At 42.6% G+C, this 22171-nt stretch overlaps 1 protein-coding gene across 6 annotated transcripts in view; it reads right to left on the reverse strand.

Annotated features, from left to right (window-relative positions):
* Nucleotides 1–22171, reverse strand: part of KCNK10 (potassium two pore domain channel subfamily K member 10) — a 74648-nt gene that overhangs the window by 37824 nt on the left and 14653 nt on the right. For all 6 annotated transcript variants that reach the window (XM_083836503.1, XM_083836499.1, XM_083836498.1 and 3 more), the window contains one exon: nucleotides 7008–7336. In XM_083836503.1, the coding sequence (XP_083692629.1) occupies nucleotides 7008–7336 (329 nt within the window). The remainder of the gene's footprint in view (nucleotides 1–7007; nucleotides 7337–22171) is intronic.

Here is a 22171-nt window from a genome sequence, read left to right on the forward strand (position 1 = left end):
GGCATACTGCAGGTGCTGTGAAAGCAGAGATCATTTATTTGTTTACCCAGAAGAGCGTAAATCAGCATAACAGACAGGTTGCCTGTTTAAATAGGCCATGACACGCTGTCAGCTACCCTGGCACCTTACTTCTGCCAAGGAATGCTGGTTGCCTTCCCCTTGAGTGTGTGAATGTCATCAAGCTAATTACAACACTTTAAGCACATTTGAGTTTACACAGTTTAGCAAGTCTTTTAGGGCCAAGCACTAACTGCTCAAGTTAAGGAGTGTCCTATTGCCTTAGGTAGCTTTGAACTTCTCAGGCTCCCTTCATCATCCAGAACAAACCAATTTTTTCTTTAAATCTTGACTGACATCATTCATTTATAAATATCTAACTAGGCTGGGCACTGGCACAGGCTCCCCAGGGCAGTGGTCACAGCACCGAGCCTGCTGGGATTCAAGAAGCATTTGGCCAATGCCCTCAGACATACGGTCTGATTTTGGGGTGGTCCTGTCTGGAGCCAGGAGTGGAACTCAATGATCCTTCTGGGTCACTTCCAACTTGGGATAGTCCACTCCAATGCATCTGTTAAACACATGGTATTTTGTATATAGTGAAGGATTTACTAGGACGACAGGAAATAGGCAATAATAGCAGACTAGCCCTGCAGTTACCAGTCCCTATATATGCAATTTGGGGTCATGTGATGATTAAAGACTGCCTTACCGCCACCACCACGAGTTCATCTACACAGATGTATCCTGATAGATGAAGGGTTGCACAAAGCTCAAACAAGGACGCTATCAATGGCGAGACTCTCCCAGTTCACATAGACCATGACATTTTGCAAGTTTCCCATCTGTGGAAATTCAGACTGGCTTTGCAGCATAACCTGAAGAGCCACCTTATCCTGGAGTAGGGGAAGAACCAATTTCCAGAGTGCTAACAGCTCTGTTAGCAAGCTCTCCACATTCAAGGCATTTCAAACTACTTGTTTCAGGTATTTTTATAGTTTCACTATAAACTCATTATAAAGAGTTTCACTCTTACTCCTTTTCTGATCCCTTCTTCCTTGTCCAGTGGAGTTACATACACAGTGCACAACTTTTAAAATACTTTTTATGAATCCTTCTTTAATGAACATTTATTAATCAGTGGTAACTTTTCTTAGGAAATGCCACCTATCCAGGGAAGGCAATGACATGAAACATCTAAAAGGGATGAAATTGTCTCTCTTGCTTTTTGAGTAATGGATGTGTTCTAAAGCCAGTTCAAGATAGGAGTGAGGGAAATGACAAAACTACCAAAGAAAATCCAAGTATCCAAATTTTATTAAAAAAACAACAACAACAACAAAAAATGATTTTAAAAAAAAAAACAGAGTTTAGTTCCCTATCATTGTACAGATGTGTATTTTACTCTTGGCCCCTTAGGCATCAGCACACTGCAGTCCCTCAGTAACTGAAAAGGCCTGGTCTGATGAATTTATATGGGCCTGAAGGCAGACCCCACAGCAGAAGCCCAGCATAGGTGGTGATACTGGGATGACCAAGTCCTGTATTTCTAAAGAGAGTTCAGTCCAGACTCCATCTCCATCTGGAACAATCAGTTCCACCTGTCAATATTCAGGCAGTAATATTTAAAGGATATGAAGCATGGGCTCACAGTAGGCTGTCTAGTTCTTAATATACAGGACTCCAAGTCCAGTGAAGTGGATAGTGAACACGGACTTTCCTCATCAAATGGCCTGAGTTCCTCCCCGAACAGAAGTTCAAAACAGTATTTCTTGTCTATGGGTAAATTCAAGAATATTCTCCTTGTAGTAACAGGAACTGCCAGGGTTTCACCGTGTCAGTCCCTGCCCCAGCAATGCTATATGAGTGCTGGGCTCCAGCCCCCCATGGGCAGGCCTGTGCCCTGCCCTGCCACAGGCTCCTCTGAGCTGGGCCCTGACCCACGGGCTGATGTGACGGCCTGGCCTCAACCATCCCCATCCCCTGGGAGGTGTCTGACAGCCTGGGCTGGGTGCTGTTCCTGGCCACCCCCAGCCTGCCGTGCCCCTGGCTGGCAGCGGTGGAGTCCACGTCTACTGCCTCCTAGGGTGCAAGTGGCCCTCACTGTGCCACAATTCCCTCAGCCTCTTTGACACGAGTGAATGCCTTGATCAGTAATTAAGACAATTAGCTCAAGAAAAAGTCTAGAGTCATGCCCACAGGCAAAAAGATAGCTGGGAGCTACTGCAGTTGATGAGGAGACAGGAATCATGCAGACTGTTTCTGGCTTCTCTGGGAAGAAATGCTTTTATCTGGTTCATTTGTTCACGTTTCTTTAATTTCTCCAGTACATACCAAGCATGAAGAAGAAAAATATTTTCCAAGGATGAGCACAATACTATTCTTGAGTGCTGAGCTATTCAAAAGATGCACCCCATGTGTATACAAGGGTAGGAATTTGGTAAGAACAGAAAAGAAAATTTGTCATCTTTTTTTCTAGTGACATTAATTTCCCTCTACAGAGATCACGCTAATCCAATAATGATTATATCCCTCCACAATTCTTTTCCAAGCAGATTCCTATCATGCATACAAAAGGTTGTTCCAATTGCCTTTCATGCTCAGATGTTCCTCTATTATGATTATAAAGATGCTTCTCATTACTAAGCAGCTTTTAAAGACTAATTCCTTAATTACTTTTCTCTATACTTGCTACATCTCTCAGTCATCATTCTCACTACACCTTATACGGTGATTAAGGGATCCTCATTATAAACTCCCACATTTTTCCACAACAGAATTGTCCAAGGCCTGAGCCCAGCAATTTTTTTCAGGTATAATAAAAAGTAATAGGTTTTAAGAGTCCATCCCTTATATATTTCTGCCTATCCTATAGAGGTCTTTAGGTAACAATCAGCCAGATAGTGATCTACATACAGTTATAAAGTGATTTGATTGTCATGCATGCACTGTTCCAGAACAGTGCCAAGGATCAGTCTGAATCGCAGACCTACAGCATTCAACAAGGGACATGCACAGAGATCTAAGTTCAGAGGGCTTAGCTCCTTGCAAACGCCTTAGCTGATTTCTGGAAGCAATGCAGCTACAGAACAGCTGCAGTGCTCTGCAGCATCCTAGGCTCAGTCTGTCTCCTATACAAGCACTACAACCTCTGGACTGAAGTCACAAACTAGGGTGCCTGCACCTACTTAGACATGACGCAAGAGATCTGAATTATTTCTTTACATCACTTTAGAGTGAATGACATATAAGAAAGATCAGGGTCAGAAGGGAAGTTGGGACATAGAGAAGACAGCCTCCAGAGGCAGAGGGAGAAGGTTCAATAATCAGATATTTACCATTGTTTTTCTTCACAGCACAGCCTTTTCCTGTCTTCAGCAATAGGCAAATCTTCCCCACAGTTATCTCAAAACACTTTTTTTTTTCTGCTCCATCTAGAGCTTTCTTCTAGCACATGAAATGCATTCAAATTTTCTTCATTTTACAATGCAACACCCTGAGAAGACAAGCAGGTTTATAACTCTAGTGAACCTGCTGAGCAGCTGAAAACTGCAATATCTTCACTGGATGTTCCCTCTCTTGCTTACCTTCAGGGGAAAAGTAGTTCAGAACACTAATCAAAAGTGCCTATCCAAGATACAAACTCTTACTAATATAATTAGCCAGTAAAGTCTGACTCACTTATTTCCAACTCCACTTCCTTTTCAGCTTACAGACTAACTCATTAGAGTTGCTGTAGTCATTAGTGGACAAGGATAATATGACTTAGTTCCCAGGTGGGTTATTTTTAAAAAGATTTTTAACTACAATCACTCATACTCCTAAATGAAACCCTGAAGGAAGAAGAAAACAGGCCACCAATAACCTAAGTAACTTCTTACAGTAGCAAGTCACCCTCTCTTACATCAAGGTGCAGGGCTCATAATGAAAGTACAGCTCATTACAAAAGCTTTTACCCATACATGGTGCACAGGCTACACAGAAAAAGAATGCGAATACCCTTGTCAGGTCCATAGGAATTACTTTGCCAAAACATGTTTGTAGTCTTCCTGCATGCCTCTCCTAGTTAGAGATGACATATTCTCTTTCTGAGAACACATCAAACCTGCAAGTGGGCATTATTACAAAGGCAAGGTGACTTTTTTGACCCCAGCTTGTCATAAGCGTATGACATGCCATGAGAACAAAAAAGTTTCATAGTATCATGTTAGCACCTGTAATAGTAATGTTCGTTTGTTTTTTCCAACTATATGACCTGTCACTTGAGACTTGCTGCCTTCTGTTATTTTTCCATATGGGTACAATACAGATACAGCTAGAGTCAGTTGAAGCAATTGAAGTTTCATTCTCTTATAGCATGTTCTAGATCTCCCTTCTCTCTCACTCTTCAGAAAACTCATCTTCAAAAGTACTGAGATAAAGCACCTCATTTTATCACTTGCTTATTCTGGCATTCACCACTGTGCCAAGTAGTAGATCACATGAGGCATTAAATAATTAATTTTTTCTACCACAACAAAGGTCTTCAGAAATTAGGTTTAAAAGTGTACAGTGTAAGAACTTCCACTTCAAGTGGCTTGAGACAATGTAGACTGCACTTTATAGTCAGAGAAAAAAATCTCTGTAATTGTGTTAGCATTAGAGAGAGACCTGGACTAAGCCCAAGAGATAAATACAAATTTAAAATACCTTTGATCTAGATTTGCATCTTCCTTGGCATTTACACTGCTTTTATCACCGTATTACTTATTAAGTCTATGAATGAACTTCACGGTCTGGACATAGCAGTATCATTAGGGCTACTCACATTTGTTCAACCTGTGCCAGTATTTGCAATTGGTCGTTGGAGATCAATTTGGAAAGCATGTCTTATCCACAATGAATTTTTCACAGCTTCGTCATACGGTGCCATACAACTTCCTTACAGGTTTTCCAAAGGAAAATACTTTGAAAGATCGAAATTTGGGCAAAGGGGTAAATTTTTTCGTTACTAGCCTTGCAAAGACACTCCTTTCCTCTTCTCCTTAAAAGATTCTTCCAGTCACCTCCATAATAAAGGATATAAAACAGTTATAAAGTCTCCTTTTTTGCATTTTTTCCTTATTCTCCAAAGCAGAGAGCTCAATGAGCATAGTCATTCTTCTGAGTGCTATCTGTGTTCATCTAAAGGCTGTCAGGTAATCAGATGACATTAATAACAAATAGCTCTTAGTCAGGTGATGACTACACACAGCACAGCAGCCAGGACCCATAGAGGTTGCCACATCTGTCTGAAATCACAGCTGTAAAGGCAGATGTCACATTTGGTGCAATGCTGTAATCTATTCTGCCAGCTAGGGAGATGCCACTTTTGAGATCTTCGACATGAAGGCATGAAAGCACAACATTAACACCCTACGTTACCTTTGAAGGGTGGTTCACTCTTCTTCTATTCAAATCAGTTACAATCAGAGTTTTCTGTACCAGCAAACCCAAATACATCCCCAGAGCCAGGTTCAGCCCCAGACATACAGAAAAAATCCAAAGGAAGTTGTTCTTTATTGACAAATGAAGACAAATTCACATCACTTGGCCTTAAAGACATTCACATGTTAAGCTGCTAAACACATTTAATTTACCTTTGCAAAAGATTTCCAGTTACCCAGTGTAACGCCTGAGGACATAGTGAAATCTCAAGAGATGATAAGATTTGTTCAGAATACCTGCCTTCTAAAGACACAGCATGCCTGTTTATTATTTTAATATCGTCACTTCTGAGGTGAAAGAAAGAAAGAATACTGTGTAAAATAAAAACTAAACAATGCAAACTGGTACAGAGCTTAGCTTAGAGAAGAGGGGCTATTTAGAAATCTTTGTACCGCAGTCTGTTTTCAGGAGTCTACCCTCATGTTGAGGTGCTTTGCTTGTCATACCTATTGTGCATTTTGCTTTCTGCTAGAAAAGAAAGCATATTGCATATCTTTGAATAGTGACATTTCCATCAAGGAAATACAAACTTCTTCCTTTCCATATTAACAAACAAACAAACAAACCTGTAATCAGCCAGCATACATCATACCTAAGGAGGTGAGGGAAATGCTGATCTCTGCAGAACTGCCATGAGAAATGCATGTGAGCCAATAACCCTGACCAGAAGAATTCACACTGCAAACCAAGCATGTTCACCTGTCTTTTGCAGACAGATGAAGGGTGTGATCCAAGCCAGCCCTGATCCAAAAGCTGTATAGGCACATCAGCACAATACCACTTCCTGCTGAAGCAGGTTTGGCTTCTTAGCTCAAGTACCAGACTGCGCATACACAGCTTCTGTCTCAGAACTGACCTGTCTTCTGTGAACACAGAGCACAAGCAGGGAGAACCCACATCTATCTGCAAAGAAACAGAAAGATTTTGTTTTGCTTGGGAGAAGCAGAAAGGCATTGCTGTCTGCACACAAGGGCAAGGGAGAGGAATCAATTAAGCAATGGGGGGTTGGCTGTGGAAGACCACCTACAATGAAACAGAATTAGTATAGGCTGAAAACTAGGAGAATGCTTTTGCCATCACAGCAATGAGATACTGGAACAGCTTCCTAACAGAAATACTAAGCTTATAACACCTTTTAAAATGAAGTTTGATTCACAGCTAGGAAGTGTTATATAGCATGGCTGGGTGGACAAACACAACAATCCAGGGAGATGTATGGAGATAGGAACATGTTTTGAAAATGTGTCATGTCTCACAAAAATATATTCCAGATATTAAGTTCTGAGTTTCTTTGCACGTTTTTCATTATTCTAGTGAAGGCATTTAATTTCTATTTACAATGTTCTGGAGACAATGTTTTTGTTTCCAGGGCTTTAAAACGACTGAGAAGGGGCCTGTTCTTCACTGTGCCTATTATGGTTTTTCTTCCACTGCACTAGGCAAGGCCCTGCGAACAATTTAGATCCCCACTCACTCAGCTGCCAACAAACTGCCCAGCTGTTCACCCTAACATCCAAGAAATACTGCCATCTCCACATCCCTACCTGGATCAGTGTCTCCAGCTCTAGCTGGGTTACACAGACGTGTTCCCGAAGAAAGTCAGCCTTCTCCAGCGCGATGGTATTCTTCTGCCTGCTCTCGAAGGGCTGCTCCAGGGCACGGAAAACGAGTCCTCCAGCCACCAGGTAAACTACAACCACGACAAAAATTGCCACCACCGTTTTCCACTTCATGACCGTCTGCAGGCCCTGCGAAGGCGCTTCCATGGTAGCGACGACCGTTGCTCGGGAGGAAACAGAGAGCCGCGGGGCCGCGTAGTGCCCGTTCGGTTTGGGCTCGGGCTCACAAGCTGGCACCGGCGAGGGAACAGTCACTGAAACACAAAGTGAAAGCCCTTACTCAAAACCAAATCCCTAAGGGCATGGATTTGATCTCCATACACAATTTTCCTAAATACCATTTTCAAGTTGCATCAACCATGATATTTGCATAGATAAGACTGTTCTCACCTGGAAGGCTCCATGTGTGTTTTGCTCATTCATACACAAGTCATCTCATGGGGTTTTTCACCTATGGTTACTTCTAGAATGGGACAGGCCAGCTGCATAAGCAAAAGCTTCAGAAAGGTGCAGAAAATGATCCAACAAGAACATGAAAATTTTTACTAATCAGGATATATATTACACAAGGTAATGTTTGCTGGGAGACCCTGGCAAGTATTTGTGTCCCTAAATCATTCTAATAACAGTACTGATGGGCTAGGAAACAGACCTTGATGACAGGTGATCTCTACCTGACCTGGTAGTGAGAGAAACAGAAAATGCTTTGCAAATCAAAATGCTGTTTGACACACTAGCAAAAGCAGCCCTGTATTATTTACAAGGATACACAAAAACACTACTTCTAAAAATCTTCTTAAAGCCTGGAAGCTTCACAAATGTTAGCATAAATCATTCTTCACCCAAAGCGTACAGCTACCTGCATGTCAAAGCCACTCACATGCCAAGTATGAAGCCTTGAATTAGCCAGGGCTCTTTTAAATTTAAGAACATAGTGAGATATGCCCAAACTGGTATGGCTTCTCAGTGCAAAGCAGAGCATGGTGTACACTAAAAAAAGCACAGCAGGATGGATGGTGGAGCCACCAGCTCAGGACTGGGACACTATGGCCATGGACCCTAGCACTACATCGGAGCTAATGAGCCCCAACTTTCAGCCAGACTTATTAGCCTGAGCACTGTGCCAAGCTACCAAGGCATCCAAATCAAAGCTGGCTTGCCTCCAAGTAATGCAGGGGTCTCAGCATCACACTTCCATATTCTCTGTTGCCAATGTTAGCAATGGCAGGATAAGGCCCAATTCCTCAGCATCCACTGGTATAACGGTACTACAAGCAAGCTTTAAAGATGCTGCATTCATTTTAAACTAAATCCTTGTTATAACCTTACCACAGTGCAGATGTCAGTGGCCTATAATTTATTTGAAACCATGTATTTGATTTATTTCATTTCAGACCTAAATCAGATTACAGTTAAAATACAGTCACCATAGCTGCATTCTCTGGACTTATTCCCAAAATGTCTTTGCTGTTTTTCTCAGAAATTAAAGCAGAAGGGTTTAGGGCATCTGAGCAGATTCTATATAATTTGAACATGCAATGTGATTACGCCTTGAGTTTGCAGCGAGCTACAACTCCTTCCCAGTAGAAATCATTTTATGGCACTTAATAATTTACAGAACTCAGCTGTTTACTACAGTCACATTTTCCTAGAACTGATACACCTCTTAAGCATCACATTGAGGATAGAGCTTTCAGCTGAGTTGCTCACCAACAAACTGCATAAATCTGTAGTTGATTTACATGTACAACTAATATTTCTCTTCATATGTAACTTGGAGGCTTCAGATGCTAAACTGATTAGAAAGGATCCAGGATCACAAGAAAAGCCTCTGTGGTTGATCCACGTTCTGTGTTACCTCAGCTTTGCAACACCTAGAATCATAGAATCATTAAGGTTGGAAAAGATCTCCAAGATCATCTGGTCCAACCGTCCCCCAAGCACCTGTTGCCACAGCTGCTCAGTTTGACCATCACGAGATTAATGGTTCCCGACATGTATCAGCCAGGATGGAGTGACATCAAACTTGAAAGGATACTCTCTTAGATCCACATATATTTCACATAAATTCTACAGATTTGAAGTGACAACAAGGAGAAGAATGACAGTATTAGAAAGATCATTTTTTTTTTGTAAAGGAGATCAAATATTTCATTCTAGACCTCATGAAAGGAAAGGATAATTTTAACTGCTGCAATGAGTTTCAGCAGGAAATATCAGAAAAGAATTCAGAAGAAAGGTAAAATGGAGAGGTTGTGTGAAGAGAAGGAAATCTCCCTTCTCTATAGACACATATCTTAAATCTGAGTTATGACATCTCCTTATGGAACTAAGATAAATTTGAGTATTCCCAGAAGTGGCTTAGATGATGTAAATCAGTGTAACGCAGCTTCCACTAATTCCATGGAATTAAATCAATTTACATTAGTTAAAGCTTACTACTGTTGTGTATTATTGTGACTTAACACAAAATGCCCAAATCTGAGGACTGCTTTTGCACACTTGAGATTACACAGCAAAATAGTTTCAGGATCCAAGGCTTATGTGGTAAAACGAGGAAAGAAGTCATATGACAGAAACAGCATGCTATGATTTTTTGACACAGCTACCCACCTCACCATGACTGGGATAGTCTGGTGTAGGCTGGGGGCCCTTCCAGTGTGGAGAGAGGCCTGACTTTGATACCCCACAAATGCTTTGTCTTTACTCATATGAAGTCAAGAGATTTTCCTTTACTCAGGAAGTCAAGAGATGGTAGAGTTGAAACTGCTTTTGTGAGTTGTATTTTTTTTCTCTCTGCTAATATAAATGCTGTTTCTGATTCAAGTCATAACTCTGGCAAAGTGTTAATAACAGCTTTACAGTAAAATCATGGCTTGTTTGACTCTCTCTTTAAAGGAAAATATATTGTACTGATTTAAGAAAAAGATGGGAAGTTCAGGGTAGGGAACATAAAATGTTCTTATAAATATTGTTTCATTTAAACAGTTCAATGGATTGCTGTGCTTGGCTTGCTTACCTCTAAAATAAAAGTTAACTCTTTTCAGAATAACTGTGTTAAAGCCTTTCATTTTCTGCTATTAGTAATAGCTACCCTAAGTGTATGTAGAAATGTTGATCCTAAAATATTTTATCTTGTATAAGTTAATACACAGGAAGACTCTACCAAAGCAGCTAGTTGAGCAACTGATGTGCAACAAAGATGGTGTTTTTACTATGCTGACACAAAGCACAACTGCAGTCAGCACCCCAGAGATGTTTCAGGATAGATTTAAAGCAGCAGTTAGTACTTCAAAGGAAAACTAGTGTAGATGCTCTATCTAGCAGTTATCTCACTCTCTGCAACAAGAGAGTGAGGTTAGTGACTTGAGCTCATGGAAAGTCAGTTCTGAGCATCCCAAAAAGCCACAGACAGGAAAACCACAGTCAAAAGTTCAGAGTGACAGGGTATCATAAAATCACATACTGCTAGAAATATAGTGTCATAACAAGAGTCAGAAATGCTTAACAGAGCTCCTCTATCTGTAATAGGTTTGGTTCACTGCTTGGAAATAAAGGAATTCATTTCCTGCATTTTGCAAGTTTCTCTAGCATTATGTGATTTGATTATAGGACAAACCAAGAGCACAAGAGAAGAGGATATGTTTACAATAAATGCAGAGCAATGTCTGTTTTATTAATCCACATTTTTTCAGAATAAGCTGCTGTCAGACAGGCTTTTCCCAGAACAGAGTCTTTTCCATGTCCATTTGTTAAACTATATCAAAAGAGACTTAACATGCCTCATTAAAAGCAATGATGAATCTCCGTGCATATGCACTCCCTACATTGGTAGGCAGGTAGCCTCAAAGGATCAGGTACCCCCACAGCAGCACACCAGTGTTTTGACACAGGCCTTAACCCTGCAAGAGAAAGTTTTGGGTAAGCTTCAAAATAAACCAATTGAAGATTCGGCTCTTCAGGAGGGACAGGCAGCACAGAAGGGGTGGTGGCGTGGCTCTCTACATTAGAGAATCTTTTGATGTTGTGGAACTCCAGGCTGGGAATGATAAGGTTGAATCCCTGTGGGTTAGGATCCGCGGGAAGGCCGGCAAGGCTAGCATCCTGGTGGGGGTCTGTTATAGACCGCCGAACCAGGATGAGGAGACGGATGAGGAGTTTTATAGGCAACTTACAGAAGTTGCAAAATCGTCGGCGCTTGTCCTCGTGGGGGACTTCAACTTCCCGGACATATCCTGGAAACACAACACGGCACAGAGAAAGCAGTCTAGGAGGTTTCTGGAGAGCGTGGGAGATAGCTTCCTGACGCAGCTGGTCAGCGAACCTACCAGGGGTGGTGCCCCGCTAGACCTTCTCTTCACAAACAGAGAAGGACTGGTGGGAGATGTGGTGGTCGGAAGCTGTCTGGGGCAGAGTGACCACGAAATGGTAGAGTTCTCTATTCTTGGCGAGGCCAGGAAGGGGACCAGTAAAACTGCTGTCTTGGACTTCCGGAGGGCTGACTTTGAGCTGCTCAGGACGCTGGTTGGCCGAGTCCCTTGGGAGGTGGTTCTGAAGGGCAGAGGAGTCCAGGAAGGCTGGGCGCTCCTCAAGAAGGAAATCGTGATGGCACAGGAGCGGTCCGTCCCCACGTGCCCAAAGATGAGCCGGCGTGGAGGAAGACCGGCCTGGCTCAACAGAGAGTTGCGGCTGGAGCTTAGCAGAAAAAAGAGGGTTTATAATCTTTGGAAAAAAGGGCGGGCCACTGAGGAGGACTACAAGGATGTAGCGAGGCTGTGCAGGGAGAAAATTAGAAAGGCCAAAGCTCATCTGGAGCTCAATCTGGCTACTGCCGTTAAAGACAACAAAAAATCCTTTTACAAATACATCAACGCGAAACGGAGGACTAGGGAGAATCTCCATCCTTTACTGGATGCGAGGGGAAACCTAGTTACTAAGGATGAGGAAAAGGCTGAGGTGCTTAATGCCGCCTTTGCCTCAGTCTTTAGCGGCAATACCGGTTGTTCTCCGGACACCCAGTGCCCTGAGCTGGTGGAAGGGGATGGGGAGCAGGATGTGGCCTTCGCTATCCATGAGGAAATGGTTGGTGACCTGCTACGGAGCTTGGATGTGCGCAAGTCGATGGGGCCGGATGGGATCCACCCAAGGGTACTGAGAGAACTGGCGGAGGAGCTGGCCGAGCCGCTTTCCATCATTTATCGGCAGTCCTGGCTATCGGGGGAGGTCCCGGTTGACTGGCGGCTAGCCAATGTGACGCCCATCTATAAGAAGGGCCGGAGGGCAGACCCGGGGAACTATAGGCCTGTCAGTTTGACCTCAGTGCCGGGGAAGCTCATGGAGCAGATTATCTTGAGGGTCATCACGCGGCACTTGCAGGGCAAGCAGGCGATCAGGCCCAGTCAGCATGGGTTTATGAAAGGCAGGTCCTGCTTGACGAACCTGATCTCCTTCTATGACCAAGTGACGCGCTTGGTGGATGAGGGAAAGGCTGTGGACGTGGTCTACCTTGACCTCAGTAAGGCTTTTGACACTGTTCCCCACAACATTCTCCTCAAGAAACTGGCTGCTCGGGGCTTGGACTGGCGTACGCTTCGCTGGGTTAGAAACTGGCTGGATGGCCGGGCCCAGAGAGTTGTGGTGAATGGAGTCAAATCTGGTTGGAGGCCGGTCACTAGTGGAGTCCCCCAGGGCTCGGTACTGGGGCCGGTCCTCTTTAATATCTTTATTGATGATCTGGATGAGGGCGTCCAGTGCACCCTCAGTAAGTTTGCAGGTGACACCAAGCTAAGTGCGTGTGTCGATCTGCTCGAGGGCAGGAAGGCTCTGCAGGAGGATCTGGATAGGCTGGAGCGATGGGCTGAGGTCAACTGCATGAAGTTCAACAAGGCCAAGTGCCGGGTCCTGCACCTGGGCTGCAACAACCCCAAGCAGAGCTACAGGCTGGGAGATGAGTGGCTGGAAAGCTGCCTGGCCGAGAAGGACCTGGGAGTATTGGTGGATAGTCGGCTGAATATGAGCCAGCAGTGTGCTCAGGTGGCCAAGAAGGCCAACGGCATCCTGGCCTGTATAAGAAGCAGTGTGGCCAGCAGGTCGAGGGAAGTGATTGTGCCCCTGTACTCGGCTCTGGTGAGGCCGCACCTCGAGTACTGTGTTCAGTTTTGGGCCCCTCGCTACAGGAAGGACATGGACGTGCTCGAGCGAGTCCAGAGAAGGGCGACCAAGCTGGTGAGGGGTCTGGAGAACAAGTCTTACGAGGAGCGGCTGAGGGAGCTGGGCTTGTTCAGCCTGGAGAAGAGGAGGCTCAGGGGCGACCTCATCGCTCTCTACAGTTACCTGAAAGGAGGCTGTAGAGAGGTGGGGGTTGGTCTATTCTCCCACGTGCCTAGTGACAGGACGAGGGGGAATGGGCTAAAGTTGCGACAGGGGAGTTTTAGGTTGGATGTTAGGAAGTACTTCTTTACCGAAAGGGTTATTAAGCATTGGAACAGGCTGCCCAGGGAGGTGGTGGAGTCACCATCCCTGGAGGTCTTTAAAAGACGTTTAGATGTAGAGCTTAGGGATATGGTTTAGTGGAGTACTTAGTGTTAGGTCGGAGGTTGGACTCGATGATCTTGAGGTCTCTTCCAACCTAGAGAAATCTGTGAATCTGTGAATCTGTGAATCTGTGTAAGATACTGTCATTACATGTCAAAAAAAAAAAAGGTTAGCATCTGTACAGTTGTTCACCTCTAAGAAGACAACACTACCTACATTTCATGTGTGTTCTGAACAGCACAGCCAGGCTTCCCATTGGTAACGTGAGGGGTTTAAATAACTGAGATTTCTGCTAATACTGAAGAGAATTAAGGAATCAAAGCTCTCACTCACTGACCATCAATAAAACTGTGGCAAAACAAAACTCTGTAGTGTAAAACATTGTTGCTATTAAAACAATGCTCCATAAGACATAATTACGAGTTAGAAATTGCCCTTTGTTACTGCATGTACATTTCACTTTAGTCATTTCTATGTGGCTGAGAATTAAACTTTCAAGAACCTGATTGCGTGAATTAGTAGATTTTCTTCTCATTGCACAAACAGAAACATGATACCACCAGGACACGTCATGTCTAGAAAAGAAAAAAAAATTATTCCCTAGGGTATATTCTGCATATTTTACAGAGATAAATCCTGTTCTAGCCTATTAGGAAATGACTCATTGATCAAGAAAGGTTTTTCTATTTCCTGAGCTGTCAATTCGCACAATTTATCAGAGGACACTGCTAATCTGATGTTTTCTTCAAACCACAACCTTGGCAAGAAAATGCCATGCAAATCCCAGCTTTCTTAGCACAGTTGAGTAGAAGTACTTGTAAGCAATAATCAGAAACTGGATGGAGGAAAAGGACTCAAGATGTATTTCTTTATAAGTTATGGTGTGAATTTAAGAACTTTCCTCATGATATCTGAACAATTGCATTTGTGATTTAAAGTCATTTCTAATGTAACCAACATTCAAATGTTGCTCATACTGATGCAAGAGAGTTTGAGGTTGGGCATTGCCAAGGAGGTCTCTAAATAATGGTTTTAAAGCTCTGGAATACATTGAATAAGGAGACTGATGTTTCTAAGAAAAGGTTAGACAAACGTCTGTCAGAAATAGTTAGAAGTAGCTGGCCCTGCTATGCAGCAGCAAAGTGAGATAGATAACCTGTTACGAGTCCGCAAAAATAGTTCTAATTTAAAGGGAACATCTCCAGACAGAGAGATTCAAAGGACAGCTGCCTCAAAGGGACAGCTTCAAATAGAAACCAAGCTGCTGAGAGGATGTCCAGCTGGCTTCTGAGCATGAAAATGTACATGTGACTTTGCCACACTGACCCATATATATACAGGCAACTACTCTATCCAATATACCAAGAACATACTAGATACTGATGAAACCTGGTTGTAAAGGAGTTTCTCGAGTGCTTTAAACAAAACATGATTTTTTATAACATACAGACCCTCTTCTGTGGTGTTCTTGTCTGTGAAAAAATGTAAGTCAGGTTCAATGGAGTGTCTTAGTGCTTTTGTTTTCTTCCATGTTCCTGTGTTGCATGAGCACACAGGAATGTATGTATACTTTTATGATAGTATAATGGAGTATTTTTGACACATCTGATGCAAATGTTGCCTTCATAGGATGCAGAACAGAATTAGATTGAGGCCATATGTACTTAGGCATTCATAAACCCAGCAGCTGGCTTTGAGTTTACTACATGAGTTGATCCAAAATGAAATGAGTAGAAAGCCTGCACGTTTCCAGCAGACCGGGAGGTGCACTCAGTGAACTAAAAGCAGACCCGTATCTCACAATACTTCTCTGCAGGCAGCTAACATTTCTGAGATGTACTACTGGACATTTCATTTCCATTTTTAGTGGGTCCATCCAAGGAAGAAGAGAACAACATACTTTCAGCTCAAATAAAAACATTTTTTGATGTGCATCTTAAGGTTTCTTCAAACAACATTTACATAGTTAAGCAAAATAAAATTCCCATGGTGTCTTCCTTATCTTTGTCTTAAAACTGGAAGTTTAGTCAATTACAAAGGAATCTGATAATGCAGCCTGGCTTCAGAGAAAATTCATGAGCAAATCATCCTCCCTACAAAGTTCACAAGATCCTACACCAGGTTATCAGCACATGTACATCCTTCCTTTAGCACTACTCAGTAAGCCAGCATTCCCTCCTGAAGTAATGTAGAAATATGATATTTTGCTAAGTGTATGAAGTTGCAGAACAGAGACCTGGAACACCAAGGCTCGGAAACGTCTGTGAGGTGCTAGCCAAGGGCAGTTCTGTTCCCGTGAATCAGTCACTAAAAATAGGAGGAGCTACCTTTTCTAAAATGGATCGTAAAGGACTGGGGGATGAAGGGACTCTGCTGGACATATTTATTGTAGTGTCCTAGCAGGAGGCTCATTTATTTTGTTTCCACTGGCCAGAGTATTCTGGATGTTTGGGTTCCCCCCACCCCTCTTCTGAAATGGCCACAGGCTGAAGTTAACATCAAAAACTTCCTGATGAACCTGTGTGGAGAGGCAAGAAAAAGCACAGCCCACCAGCGGATGTCTCATGATCTTGTGCTCTAAGGCTCTGGCTCGTCTCCAAACAGAAGTTCCTGGGGAAAGGAGTGTCTAAGCATCGGCTTCCAATCTGATAACCTCCCCACGGTCTCCCCAGAGTGATTTCAGCTACTGGCTGATTGGGTTAAGATAGCAGGGCTGTGCTTGAAAGCAAGAGCAAGCGTAAGAGGTGTGCTAGAGGAAGAGCTAAGGCAATCGGTGTATTAAGCTATCATCCATACGCACATCTCATGAACGTGTTGCAAACAGAAAATGCAGGAGGGTCTATGGATAATGGGAATTTGTGTGTCAGACGGGAAATGGGTGGTTGTTATATGCATGAGTAGCAGAAGTAATGAAATGTAGAAGTTTCTGACTATGTGTAAGAAAAAAATCATTAAGCCATTAAAATTTTGCATTATGAGGACATGGCTAATCGTTTCCAGGCCACCTGCTTCGCTTGCTGTTTCAGCCCCTCGTCTTCCCTTCTTCATCTCTGTCTGCTGTGTTTTTTAACAGGTTTTGTAAAGTAGAGAGCATCCATTCAACCAACACATGTAGATTTTTACACACAGGGAACTAGAAAATCTGAATCTTAGTTTAGAAAATCTGGCTTTTAGAGCAAAAATCCCAGTAGACAATGATCGTGTCTGCCTTTGTGTCTGTGCGGCATCTTTGCATGATGCAGGCTAATTAACAGGTGACATTCCAGCTGTGATCAAGGAATAGGAGACAAAATCCTGCCTGCAGGCTACGATTACATACGGGGCAGAACATTAGTACCCCTGTGGCTGTTGTTCTGGACTGGGGCATAGTAATAAGCACTGCTGTCTGGGGACCACTGCATCCATACAGTCACAAGAAAACTGCTCTCTGTCAACATATTTGAAGCCGGTTTGGCCCTAGTTCCTTTGCACATCCCCAAGGATCTCAACCGCAAGGCTTGAGCAGTGAAAGAATCATGTCGAGCCTGCCACACAAGGGGAGTTTCCTCCTCCTGTTTGTACAGCATTTTGCTGAATGCTGCCGTTGAAGTGAGAATTACTATCACATTTTACTGCTCATGAAAGCAAAGCTTGACATATTGTTTGCTTGGAAAATGAACAGAGTGCCTCCAAGCACATAGCTTTTCACTGCAGCGGTACCCCACTGGTTAAATCTAACATTGTTTTCCCTGAAGTGGGCTCTCTAATGCGGTATTAGCGCTGCTGACTTCAGCAACATCTCAGCAGTGTGCTGCAAATGCAGTCATCAGAGGCAAGGCATTCAACTAAGTATGGAAAGCGAGACAGGTAAAGGCAGAAAGGGCAACTGACATTAAACCGGAGAGATTGAATGTGCTGTTAGAAATAAAGTAGCACTCATTGCTCCCGATTGCTCTTGTCCCGGAGTGGGGTAGGGAGAAGGCAGGAGGAGTACAATAGGTTATAAAACTGTGTAAGTCATAAAGTCGGTGTTTCCTTCCTGATACAGTATAATACTACTAAAATACAGGGAAAGTTCTCATATTGAGTTCTCTCTGTTGGTGGGTAGAGAGATGTCAGTAATATGTACCAGAGGGAATCATGTCTAACCATTGCCTTGCCACCCCTGGCAGCAGCTTTGGGGAAAATGTTATATAAAAAGGCTTCTGCAATTTTTGTGTCATTTGTCATATAATTCCAGCCAGTGCCTGAAATCATGATTCTCGGTAGGTTTCCAAAAATATCTACAAAATTCTGCTGTATCAGTTATAACTGAGACATACTAATTAATAGCTGTTGGAATAGCCCAACTGCTTAATTGATTTGGAATGCAGTTTTTACAAGAAAACAAACACCGCTGTTTTATAATGTGGCTTGTGCTGTTCTTTAGAAAACTATAGCTCAGACAAAAATAAAAAAATTTAAACAGCCAAAATTGTAACATGGTTGAAACTAAAGTCTGAGTTAAGGTGTCTCTTTCTGTAGTAACAGCTTCCCAACAATCAAGAGAGTCCTCACAGAGCAGTGATGCTGGTGCACTGGAGATCAGAAGAAATTTAAGTGTCTTCTCCACTCCTGGGGAGTTTCTTTAGTGGCAGATGTGAAACTTAGCTATGCAGCAAGTCATCAAAATGAACCTACCATTAAAAGATGCTGTCACACCTATCTGACAGCAGTTTTATCCGAGGGACAAATCTTGTGGGAGCATTCTTCAGTTTCTACTATCCATACTACCAGAGTATCACTGCTTCCATTTCACTGTGCAGCAAGCTGCCCGACTAAAACCACAAACCAGGCTATGTGATCACCATGGCAGTGTAATGGGTTTATGTGGCAAGGCGCTGGTAGGGGTGGGGGACAGGGGTGGTCTCTGTGGGAGGAAGCCAGGAGCTGCCCCATGCTGAACACAGCCAGTTCCAGCTAGCTCCACAACAGGCCCACCACAGCACACAGCTGAGTCCATCAGTGAAGCTGGTGGTGCCTCTGTAAATGTTTATTCAAGAAAGGTCGAAGTGCTGCATATACAGTGAGAAGTGAGGGAAAAAAAAATAAAGTGTAAGAAACTATCCTGCAGACATCAAGATTAGAGAAGAAGAAGGGGAAGATGTGCTCCACATGCTGTAGGAGATACTCCCCTACAGCTCACAGAAGTTTTGGAAGAGACCATGGTGGAGCAGGTATTACCTCATGGAGAGGACGATGCTGGAGCAGATATCCACGTTGCATTTCGTGGAGGAACCCACACCAGAGGAGGTGGATTTTTCCTGAAGAACTGTAGCCCAGGGAGAGCCCATGATGGAGCAGGTTTATCCTAAAGGACTGCAGCTCATAGGAAGGGCCCACACTGGAGCAAAGGAAAAGTATGAGGAGGAAAGAGTGGCACAGAGGAACTGTTATGAACTCACTGGAACTCCACATTCCCTATCCTTGCTGCACCACTCAGGGTGTGGAAGAAGAAGACGGTTGGGAAAGAAGTAGGGTAGCTGAGCAGAGGAAAAAAGAAAGGTGGGAAGGCATCATAACCTCTGCCTTTGTTTCTCACTACCCAATCTATTTTAATTGATAATAAACTAAATTAATTTTCCACAAGTCAAGTCTGCTTTGTCTATCACGGTAATGCATAAGCGATGTCCCTGTCTTTATCTTGACCCATGAGCTTTTCCATCTTATTTTCTCCTCATGTCCTGAAGAGTAGGTGGAGTGAGAGAGTGGCTGGGTAGGTGTCTAGCAGCCAGCCGAGGTCAGCCCACCACGACAGCTTGCACAAGGGACAAGAGAGCTAAGGACACCATTCCGTCTGTATCACTCAGCAGTTTTATCTCTAAGTCCCCCCAGTCATGGTGTGCATATGGATTTTGGTGAAAAAGTCACCAGTCCATTACCATCATGCTCTAAGAATATCAATGCATAGATCAAAACTTAAACTACAGTGATGAGCAAGAGATAGCTACAGAGAGAGCCAGCAGCCTTCCAACGGCAATGCCTTTTTGTCATTAACTACTGGAGTTGGGTCAATACAGAACAAAAACATTCATTTGTCTTATTGAGTGGATTTGATTTTTTCACTTTTTATCACCTTTCATTCTCATTTTTCCTTCCCCCAAATAAGCATTTTATTTTACTCATTTTCTATACACATTTAAGGAAATGGCTGTTAGCAGCACACATTTTCACATAAAGCTAAATGTCAAATTCATTAAATATTTCATGCTGGCAGGAGTTGTGTACACTCTTAACTAATCTAGGAAAAGTAGCAATACAATGTGATATCTCAGACAATTAAAAAAAAAATCTATCTGTTTGCAGATGTTAAATGACAAGAAATTGGGTGCTATGTAAACTTGACCAGCTGTATTGTTTATTAATTTAGTTGTGATTAGTTTAACAAATGTGTAAAAGATTAAAGAATCTATGCAATTACTATTCCCCTGAGCTCTGCTATGTCCCTTTTAGTTGATTTCAACAGATTTTGTGAGGGTGTTGAAAGACTTTCTGGTATTCTATCATTTCACTTTAGCTATTCTGAACCCAGACTTTCTAAAGAGATAGAAAGTAAGTATGTAAAAGCTAATTTAATTTTAGTCAAGAAACTATAGTGTGAGAGAGGAGGGTCTGAATACCGTTTTTATGCCTATTGTATTTCTGAAAGGTGCTCCTACTTCTAATTGTAATTTCTTTAAAGCACAGAAGAACGACAGTTCAAGCACCCAGCTTACATGGACCTTTCAAAGCAGGGAAAAGAAAACCACACAATGGTTGCTTAGGAAAAGAAAAAGTCTGTAGGATGAAGATCTCAGTGCCCTTAATAAGTTGGTTTTTTTTTAAAAAAAAAAAAAAGAACCTCACTAAGTCAACAAATCCAATACTAAATCATTTTTGTATAGGTCCTGATTAATAATTACATATTATAATTATTTACTTCATAGAGAATAAACTCTTCAAAGCAGGGGCCCTAACAACAGCAGTGTTTAAAACTGGAGTGCCATTGTGTTGAATCTGTTCCAAATAGTAACAAGTATTACCACATACTTCTCTCTTTCAGATAACTCTGGAAAAATCATGATGCTAGACAACAATCATTTTCCTTGATCCTACATGTGAGGAGTTCGGAAGTATTTCTAGGCTCCTTCTTGCAGATTGATTCAATTTTCATTAAGATTTGCACAGAAAACAGGTTTAAGCCCAGAAAGTCAGGTAGCTTTTCAAGCTTAGTGCTGTGCTTCTGTTTATAGGCCTATCAAAAAAGGTCTACTTAAGACCTATCCAAAAAAAAAAAAAAAAAGAGGGAGAACATCTATGCTCGAATTCTTTAGCTTCATGTCATTAGAATCACAGAACCACAGAATATCCCGAGTTGGAAGGGACCCCCAAGGATCATCAAGTCCAACTCCTGGCTACGCACAGGTCTACCCAAAAATTCAGATCATATGACTAAGAGCACAGTCCAAATGCTTCTTAAACTCCGACAGGCTTGGTGCCGTGACTACTTCCCTGGGGAGCCTGTTCCGTTTTTGTCTTCAACACAAACTTTCACAACCACATATAGTTAGCAACCAATGAAGATGAAGATACGCTTTTCTTTCTTCAGAAAAGGGGACCAAACTTTGAACGGCAGAGAAAAGGCTTCTGTAGTCAGCACCTTTCTCTACTCCACTTATCACCAAAATATTGAATGGTGACTAAATATCGGCATGCTTCATTGTAATTGAGTGTTAAGAGTACAGGAAAATAAAAGGAAAGAATGAGTTAGCAAACTACAAGAGGTAAACACCTCTCCATGTTTTAAGAATGCAAGAAATATCAGTGTCTTCCTTCAACCAGTTTTGATTAATCTTGTATCTTGGTTTGAACAACAGTCAATCAAAATCCATTGCATATTCAAATATCATTTTTCCATGCAAAATGATAATCAGGCATTTTTTCAACATCCCACTTAGATTTTCATTGCAATATTCCAAAGTATCATAGAATGGTGTGGGTTGAAAAGGACCTCAAAGATCACCTAGTTTCAACCCCCCTGCTCTGGGCAGGGATGCCAACCACTACAGCAGGCTGCCCAGCGTCCCATCCAGCCTGGCCTTGAATGCCTCCAGGGATGGGGCATCCACAACATCTCTGGGCAACCTGTGCCAGTGCCTCACCACCCTCTGAGTGAAAAACTCTCTCCTAATTTCTAAACGAAATCTCCCCTGTCTTAGTTTAAAACCATTCCCCCTTGTCCTATCACTATCAACACATGTAAACAGGCGTTCCTCCGCCTGTTTATACGCTCCCTTCAAGTACTGGAAGGCCACAATAAAGTCTCCCCGGATCATCTTAATCATCCCCCAAATCATCTTAATGTAAATGAAAATACTGTTTAGACCAAGTGCAAAAATGTGAACTGTAGTTCACAAACAAAAATAAGACACTGACCCAACAAAAACAGTGATAAATTCTTACCTAGATCCTTTAAGAATAGGGCAACAAATAACTGATTAATCTGTTTCAAGGAAGTAGGGGACTGTATACTAGGGGAAAAGCCCATCTACAAGGAT

This window comes from Anser anser (assembly GCF_964211835.1).
Source record: "Anser anser genome assembly, chromosome: 5".
Lineage (NCBI taxonomy): Eukaryota > Metazoa > Chordata > Aves > Anseriformes > Anatidae > Anser > Anser anser.